The 9,755-nt window shown below is 40.3% G+C and overlaps 1 protein-coding gene across 1 annotated transcript; it reads right to left on the reverse strand.

Annotated features, from left to right (window-relative positions):
• Positions 1 to 792: 792 nt before the first annotated feature.
• Positions 793 to 4,401, reverse strand: LOC144679335 (neuropeptides B/W receptor type 1-like). Its single transcript, XM_078539708.1, has 2 exons — positions 4,340 to 4,401; positions 793 to 4,124 (listed from the first exon to the last, which is right to left on the reverse strand). Exon 2 carries the CDS (start codon positions 3,642 to 3,644, stop codon positions 2,643 to 2,645), a length of 1,002 nt encoding a protein of 333 aa, XP_078395834.1. The 5' UTR covers positions 3,645 to 4,124; positions 4,340 to 4,401; the 3' UTR covers positions 793 to 2,642.
• Positions 4,402 to 9,755: the final 5,354 nt, after the last annotated feature.

Consider the following 9,755-nt stretch of genomic DNA (forward strand, 5'->3'; position numbering starts at 1 on the left):
GACTTTGGACGGAAGGTCATTGCTGAAGCAGTTGAGAATGATTGGCATACAATTGTGAGGTTTATAAGATTTTTATGATTTGGGACGGTATTTTCAAATTTAGGGTAAATGAAGGGGGTTATCCAAATTCCCTGAAATGTGTTATAGGTATCAGGTTTGAACCAGTTGTGCTGTAAACTCTCTATTTACTTCCAAGATGAAAATGATTTGGGGTCAAGAGTAGCTAATCAATATTTCTATCTGGATGCAAGATTAATGTGTCTCATGTTGCTATGGGGAACAGGGCAGAGGAAGCCATTTTTGAGATCAGGTTAGAGGCTTCCCTACAGACTGATGAATATGACAAGTGTGGTCAGCCAAGAGAAAGGCTGCTTGGCTCTGCAAGCTACCACAGCCGGATGCAGGGGGAAGATGGTCTTTAGTTGAAGAGAAGCATCCTGCAGCCTTCTAAGGATTCTAGGAGCTTTGTCTTGGCACAGCCAGGGGGAAGGAGGATCATTGGAACAGGCTTTACTGTTGGTGATGGATTTAAGAAACTCTCCAAAAACTGAGGAAAGTACATGGAGACAGTCAATCAAAGTTAATGTTACCAAGTTGTTATGCTTCCTGTTGAGCATGCTGCCAGCTTGCAATGCAAGTGAGGAGGCAGCACAAAGTCTGTTTGTTGCGTTGCTCAATGGGACCAGGCATGGACAAATCATAAATCGCAGCCACTACCCCCCAAAATGGATGCAGATTAATTTTTATTCCTTAGAGAAAGAACAAAACACATCAGTGTACTATGTTATGTGCAGTGAGATATTTAATAGCATACACCAGGTGGCTCCAAAGGAACATACATGAGAATGCACATGGTTCATTACTAAGTACAAAAGCACTGCAAAAGACTTCCAAGTGAGCCATATTGTAAAGTCTGTAGACAATCAACAAGAATATTTTCTCTATATATTTGTAATGTAGATTATGGGAATAAAGTTCTTCAATATTTTAAAATATCCTGAATATTTTAGGCTTTTCCCTTCTAACTACAACAGAATTCTAATATAGATGAATGATTCCCATGCACAAGGCATTATCATAGAGAAAAATAATCCCATGTGAAGGAGAAGGTGGGAACATTTCTATTTGGACTGACCTCAGTTCTAATGAGCAATTTGGTGAGAAAAAATACATATCTGAAAGTAGAGCTTTGAGTTCAAGTCTCATGAGAATTATTATGGGAGGGGGTATGTGAATACCCATTAAAAAGGCACATATATAGCAAAAAGAACAAGCATATTTCTCTTTCGAGGGAAACTTTTAGATATATAAGGAGAAAATTAATTTTGCATTCTGGGAAGCACCTGCAATGAAGATTCAGGGAGTTATAGGGGAAATTGAATGCACACCTCCCAAATGTTGCCCTGACAACATATTTGAACATCTATCACAAAAAATATTTTTTGGTTTCACCAGCATAACAAGTCATTACCTATATCTCCCAGGTTCCTCACACAGTGACTGACAAATTGAAGGGTCAAATTTTACATTCTCGTGTCCATTATTTAACATCGCCATTTACCAAAAGTCAAGAGCAGGAAATTTTCACCCCTTTTTTCTTCAATTTGAATCAGAAATGTAAAGGCTACAAAAAAGCTGCCACCAATCTGTCTAAAATTTGTTTATTAAACAAAATCGCACTCATTTGTAATCAGTTTTATGATTTACTCAAAAATGACTAGTTGAAAAAATGATTTAATAATTGTGTGTTTGTCATGCACATGTCATTAGAAACTACATTAAGGGCAGACCTCTGTCATCAACTATAAAACAACTAATGTTGGATGGAAGGTAGAATAGTGGTAGAATAATGCACTGGGAAGCATTCTATTTTCTGACAGTGATTATAGAATCTCAGTATAATAAAGAAAACAACCGCCAAAATGATGAACAAGAAATACTTGCTGAACATCTCATTATCAAAGATAATGCAAATTAGGTCACTGATTTATAATGAGCATTTGAAAATTATTTCTGAAAAATTGGTGAAGGAACTCCTGCTATTGTGACATTTAACACTAGCTGAGTACACAGTTTTAAAGTTTGCTCAATTTATGCCCTGGTCAGAAAGTTTTGACCTTAAATCTGTAATACAAGTTTCTAAGTGAAAAATACATAATTATTGCAAATATACGGAGGAACATGCCTATTTTAAAACAAACGTGAGGAATTTTGTCTGACACCTAAATTGCTATTGGTATATACAAGTGTTAAAGGCCAATACATACTATTATCATGAGCATGCACTCATCAATGTTATATATTAGTGTGCCAAATCAGTATAGACTATAATACAATAACGGTGCAAACCATTCACATCAAGTCTATCCTGATCTTTAAGTTAAGTACATGTAATAATTCGTAGCATGCACATTTTAAGTTTACATACGTACCACACCAGAAATTCTAAACACAATTTAGACCTTTATTCAACAAGGAAATTCCATTTTTATTCCCCGGACATAATAATCTCATTAGAAGTATTTTGGGCGTTACGAATGAGCATCTCTGAAGATATTTACAGCGGAACGCGCTTGAAGCGGATAGCTTGGATAAACATGCTATGTTCAGTAATTGGACGGATTCATCAAAGACTCTAAGTATTAGGGTGCTGTTCTGCATTCTAACAATTTCCGAAAGCTTCTTCTGAAACTATCATCTAGAAAGGCATAAAGGAAAGGATTAAGACAACTATTAGCATAGCTTAGGCTGGTGATAAAGTAGGAGATTCCAATAATAAGTGTGGTCTGTTGAATATCTGTTGTTAACGCCACTATCGTGCTCAAGTGGTAGGGTGTCCAGCAGAAAAGGCAGACTGCCAGGATAACCATCACCATTAATGTCACCTTCTTCTTCGCTTTGTCCAGGGCCTTGGCGTTGGTGTTCAAGCGCATGTTTCTCAACCTGAGTAGCATCATTGTGTACAGGATACAAATTGTGGACACTGGGATGGTGAATCCCATTAGGAGAGTGTAGATCCGACTAGCTTTCCACCACAGAATCTCAGGAGGTGGGAATACGTAGACACACTGCAGCCTGCCTTCGTCATCGTGGATTTTGCCAAAAATTGTGAAGGGCAAGATGATGATGGTGACGAAGAGCCAAACGCAGATACTGACTATCTTAGCAGCTCTGTAAGTGCGATAGGACATTTTCTTGGACCTCGCGGTGGCAAGGACCACCAAGTAGCGATCAATGCTCATGACAGTTAAAAAGTAAATGCTGGAGAAGGTGTTGTATTGATCAATGGAAATGATCAATTTACACATTAGCTCGCCAAAGGGCCACTGGAGCAGAAGGTAGTCAGCGATGTTTATGGGCAAAACCAGCGTGAAAAGTTCATCCGCGATGGCTAGATTCAGTATGAACATATTTGTCACTGTTTTCATTTTCGGGGCTTTGAGTATGACATAGATCACGGCTGTGTTGCCTGTTAACCCTACAGCACATATGACAGAGTAAATGATGGGAATGGCGATGTAAAAGTCAGGGTACGGACCTGGCCCTGTCGAATTGGTCCCACTGCTACCTGCAGGCAAACAACTCGCATCTTGGTCCTTGCAGGAGATGTTCGGAGGTACAGGATTCGAAGAAAGATTGTCCATGTTTTCAATGCTAGTACGGCGGAGCCGCTTGCAGCTTTGTTTGGCGTAAAGATTACAGCAGAAAGAAAGCTGTGCACCTTAGAAACATAAGACTGCTTTGAGGGCCTCATTTAATTAGACACGAGTAATTTTAACTCAACATAGGAATCAAAGTTTCATGGTAAAGCTAACCCAGAGACAGAATACTGCAGGCAATTCTATGAATTGAAGTTGTACTTTGAGGTTAAGTGAAAAGATAAATTCATTTCGAAAAATGTATTCCTCCCCAGTCCTTCATTTTCTTCAATGACCGGGGTGGGGGAAATTTTATGATTTATTAATATATAAATTTGCAATCCTTCGGCCCTTCATTTAAAATTGGAGCGATCTGTCGCAGCCTCCGGCGTGTTATGACTCTAACTGGATTTCCTAATTTTATCTCAAATTACTGCGAAGTCATTGCCATCTCTCTCTTAGAAGTCACCAACAGATGGACGTTCACTAAATAGATCAAGAAAAAAAATGCAAGCATTTAGCACCAAACGACTTCTATTGTCAAATGCAATTTAACAAAAAAAACACAAGAGAAAAGACTTCCAATTAAATGTGATTTTACTCCGTACTCGGATTGCAATTTTGTCATCAATGACTAATAGAATCATTTTCTAGCTCATTTAAGCGTGTAACATGCACATTGCGATTCAAATTAAACTTACCTTGCTGTTCGGGTGCAGCCGCAAACAGTTAATCCGCTCTTTGAACTAACTTGCTTTGCTGATGCTGAGATGGTACTGGTATAGAAACTGCTTCCTGATGGCAGAGTCAGATTTGTCCGCTTGTCTTGTGATTCTCTGCGGGTTTGAGCACAGACGCAAATCAGTGGACGCCAAGACCTTTCACCATAGGAACCAGAGATCAGGTCCACTACCCTCCCAACACATACAGCCCATCATTCTCAACATTTCCGTTTTTTAAGCGGGGGGCGGGTCGGTGGGTGGCAAAACTTAATTTCAGCCTGAAGCTGGAAAGCCGTAGGGCTTTCTCTTCATGTCAACAACTGAGTCTAATAACGCATGACAGGTATAACGTTACGATATTTGAGACTTCATCTTTGCAATGTTGTGTGTGTGGTCGGCTTAAAAGACAGAACGGTGTTGTTGAGATCTGATTCCTGTTTCTTTCCCATTGATCTGGCGTTAATACGATGTATGTTTTAGAGTTATTAACACACTGAGTTACGTTCTGAATTTGATGCCAGTTCCAGCTAGCAACTGTGGGCACATAGCAGAATAAACGGAGACGATTAGTCTATCGAAATCTTACCTGCAGAAGAAAACCCGATTCTTCCGGGGAGGATCGAAGGAGTCATATTGGACTCGAAACGTTAACTCTGTTTCCCTCTCTCCACAGATGCTGCCAGACCCGCTAAGTTCTTCCTGCACCTTCTGTTTTAATTTCAGGTCTCCAGCATCCGCAGTACTTTATGTTTTTTTTTGTTAATAACAGAATAAAGCTCAGCGCTGTCTAAACTCAAAACACGAGAACAAGGTACAAACTGGCAGTGGGAAAAAGGTACAAAATTGAGAACCGAGTTCATGGTCTGAAGTTGTTGAACTCAATATTGAGTCCAGAAGGCTGTGAAGTACCTCATCAGAAGATGAGGTTGCTGAAAAACTCAGCAGGTCTGGTAGCATCTTTGGAGAGAGAAACAGAGTTAACATTTTAAGTCGAATATGACTCTTCATCGGAGATTCTTAATGTTCTGAATAATAGTCACATTGATGTTGAAATGTTAACTCTCTTTCTAACCCCAGATATGCTGCCAGGCCTGCTAAGTTTTCCCAGAACTTTCTGTTTTTATTTCAGGGGAGGATGCCAGATATATTACAATGAGCACACAATTAAAATACTGGATTGGTGGAATCAGAAATAAAAACAGAACATGCTGAAAGCACTCAGCAGATCAGACAGCAATTGTGGTGAGAGAAATAGAGCTATCATTTCAGATTGATGACCTTACTGAAATGAAAATTATAACATTAAAATGAGAAAGTGTACTTTAGCGTGTATGCAATTCATATGGTCTCAGAGATGCAATTGTGGGAGGCTTCATTACTTCAATGAAATGATGATATTAACTGCACAGAACACCACCTAATTCACTTTGGAGTATTATGTTCAGAACTATAAAGTGCCTTCCTTAATGCATTACACTTAAGTCATCATGTAAGTGCAAGCTTCCTTTTCAGTAACATGGAGTGTCATTTGCACTTGTGGCATACATTCAGATTCCAAAATTGAGCTAGATTTTGCTCTCAGTGGTGAAAGAAGGGCTGAAGATCCATAAAGTGCAGCATTTTGTGTGAACAAGGTAAGCAACTGGGGTATCTCCTTAAACAATGAGACGTGAACATTTAGGAGCAGTGCAGAATATGAACCAGGAAGTGTAAATTAGAAAATAAATTGAGTGCCAAGTTATGCGCAGGAAACAAAATAGAGAGGAATGAAAGATAGAATGAAGAGACAGTGGTATAAGAGGCAGAAAGAGTAACAAAAACTCCAACTTAAAATCTTTATCAATAAGTAAAATCAGAAGGAATGTCATTCCACACTTGTAAAAGTTCATTTTCAGTGTCAGATGTTGATCGGCAGTAATTTGGGCTCACCACGCCATTAAAAGGGTAATTACACTGGAATGGACAAGTGCTATCCTTCGTGCAAGTTTAGTAGGTACGTATCAGGTAAATACCAACATCATGCAGCTTTTGAAGGAGCAGGGAATCCTGGACAATAATTTCTTGATTTCTTTGTTTAACTGTATATGTGCAGTGCTAGAGGTTTTTTTTATTCTTTCATGGAATATGGGCATCACTGACAAGAACAGCATTTATTGCCCATCGCTAATTACCCTTGAATTGAGTAGCTTGCTTCAGAGGGCAGTTAAGAGTCAACCACGTTGCTGTGGGCCTAGACTCACATGTAGGCCAGAGCAGGTAAGGATGGCAGATTTCCTTCCCTAAAGGACAGTAGTGAACCAGATGGGTTTTTACAACAGTCAACAGTGGTTTCATGGTCATCAATATTGGAACTAGCTTTGTATTCCAAGTTTTTTATTAATCAGTTGATTTTTAAAATTAATTAATTGAATTCAAATTCCACCCACTGTTATGATGGGATTCAAATCCGTATCCCCAGGGCATAATCCTGGGCCTCTGGATTTAGTCCAGTGACATTACCACTATGCTACTGACTACCCCTGAGGGGAATATGGGTACCAATCTCGCTAGCTCTCCCATGCAAGGTGAGCACTTTATCATTTGAGCGAATTTCCCATGCTCTGTTGGTGGGGCTTGAGGTTGAATAGCAGTGTAGAAGAAAGGAGAGAAATAAAGGGCAAAGGATAGGCAGGCAGAGGGCAGCTCCACTGCATAGGCCTTCTGGAATTGAACATCTTATTTCAACTGAAGGGCAGAGTGACTGGAAGTGCCACTTCACAAAGGAGGCTTTCATGGAGCTATGTCATCTGTGACAGGAACAACTGTAGCCCAACACCAAGACATGCACAATACTACCTGTGGCTTTAAAGGGTGATGATAATCCTGAATATATGGGCTGGATTTTATGTGCAGTGAGCAGGTGTCATAGGCTGATGAAAAAGCAGATGCATCCCACCCAGTTCGAGGGCTCGCTGTGATTTAATGTCCATTGGGACACTAATTATCTTGAGGTGAGGCTCCTGCCCCCAGCTGGGGAGAAAATCCGGTCTTTGAGAGCTGCCGGCCAATCAGATTGTTAGCAGCTCTCTGGTCCCAGCAGCTGACTGGCAGGTCCTGGCGATGAAGTTGAGGTGGCTTGGGAGCTGAGATGGATGGGGTAGGGGAGAGGGAAAATGCTGGGATGTCTGAAGCTTGGGTGGATGGAAACCTGATTGAAGCAGGAAGGCTGTAAGGAGGCATCCCCTCCCCACTTTGCCACCCGAAGCCCGAGCAGTGTTACCTGCTGGATTTCCAACCCATTGCTGACCTTAGTCCGCCACCCATGAAATAGTGGTAGCCGTAGGAAGTGGTCCTTAAGTGGTCACTAATTGGTTGCTTATGGGCCTTAGTTGGCACAAAGGCAGGCGGGCCACCACACCCCTCCCTTGCTGCTTGTAAAATTGTGGCGGGGGCAGGGGCGGGCATGTAGATGATCTCATGTGAATGACAATGACCACTGTTAGCCTCACCACTACTTCCATGACAAAATCTAGCCCATTAAGCTTGAACAGGTTTCAGTTTGCAGCCATAGTTTAAGAGCCGGCAAGAGCCCTGCATTGCCTCTTTTCGGGAAGGCCCATCGCATTAAGTTGCAAAGAAGATGTCATATTGTCCTGTTCCTTGCATGCATTTGGACACAAACAAAAAAAATAAAATTAGCTTCGAGACACATAATTGAAGTTCAGGCCTTGAACTTCTTTATGACTGTCTCCAGCAGCATTTTGATTCTTTGACAGAGGCTATCACTAGAATAAGAAAGTTGGACTAGCTCAATCCATTTCCTCAGAGGCAAACATTACAACCCATTTCTACAAGAGACTTGTGTGAATTTTTAACTCTTCAGCCATTAATGTATTTTGATGGGTTGTCGGTTCCTTTTGTTACAACAAATTTTGCTTTCTTGTAACCAATTCATCGTGAAGTGTCATAACAGCCATTCAATCTAATGAATAGAAAATCATGGGAACACATGCCTGAGTGGCTGGTATGTAGTGGAAAATAGTGAACAAATTCTTAACATATATTCTGTGCCAGAATTATACATTTGTAAAATTTACTGTATAAAACTTAATTAACACATTTACATGTTTAAATAACTACAGTAAAGGGGCTAATGACATTACCAGCTGGGCTTGAAGAAGTCACAATCAAAAATTGGAAGCTTCGCCCATGCAAAAATCAAGTTTCCTGGGCACTTCCGCTGAAATTACAGTGGTTACTCAGGAGAAGCTGTATGGAAATTCACTTCTATTAAGTTTAGTGGTCATTGAAAAAGGATATTTACAAACATACGAACAAGGAGCAGGAGTAGGCCATTCAGCCCTCAAGCCTGTTCCACCATTTAGTAAGATCATGGCTGATCTGATAGTAACCTGAAATCTGCATTCCACCTACCCCCGGTAACCTATCACCCCCTTGCTTACCAAGAATCTATTCACCTCTGCCTTAAAAATATTCAAAGACTCTGCTTCCACTGCCTTTTGAGGAAGAGAGCTCCAAAGACTCATAACCCTCTGAGAGAAAAAAATTCTCCTTATCTCTGTTTTTAAATGGTGACCCCTCGTTCTAGATTCTTCCACAAGAGGAAGCATCTTCTCCACATCCACCCTGTCAAGAAGACCCCTCAGGATCTTATATGTTTTAATCAAGTCACCTCTTACTATTCTAAAGTCCAGCAGATACAAGCCTAGTCTGTCCAGCCTGTTCTTATAAGACCCATTTAATTACCTACTAATTGTTGTTTCCTTCATGCCACATAGAATGTAATTTATTAATCCTGTTAGTTTCACTTGACAGTTTTACTTATTATACCCTTGCTACGTGTGTCTGTGCTGCATTTATATCTTTAACAACTGCTGCCTTTCAGAAAAAATGTTCAGCCAAGGCCCGACTAACCCCACTCAAATGGATGCAAAAGATTGCATGGCACTATTTAAAGAACAGCAGGTGAGCTCTCCAGATGTCCTGGCCGATATTTATCCCTCAACCTACATTGCTAAAGAAAAGAGATTATCTGGTCATTGTTTTAGTGGAACCTTGCAAATTGTGCAAATTGGCTCCTGCATATTCTACATTATAACAGTGGCCGTGCTTCAGAAGTGCTCAATTGGCTGCAAAATATTTTGGGATGCTCTGAGTTTTGAAAGTGTCTTTTTATATATATCAGGTGCAGTAATATTCATGCCATAGGTTTGGGGTTTTCCCTAAATTGTGTTACTGCCCCCTGACCTCTTAAGATTCTCATAGTGGCAAATTGCTATACTTGTTTGAAAATTTTGGGGCCTTTCTTCATCCCTGTTGATAATGCTTTGTTATAGGAGTTAACAGTGCACCCATCAGCTGTTCTGATAATTGGGTTTTTCAGAATCTTCAGAAA

Source organism: Cetorhinus maximus, chromosome 4, assembly GCF_964194155.1.
Source record: "Cetorhinus maximus chromosome 4, sCetMax3.hap1.1, whole genome shotgun sequence".
In the NCBI taxonomy this organism is placed as follows: Eukaryota; Metazoa; Chordata; class Chondrichthyes; order Lamniformes; family Cetorhinidae; genus Cetorhinus; species Cetorhinus maximus.

Bases quoted from the DNA above. Each gene is read 5' to 3' on its own strand.
- LOC144679335 (XM_078539708.1), bottom strand. From the start codon at position 3,644: ATGGACAATCTTTCTTCGAATCCTGTACCTCCGAACATCTCCTGCAAG.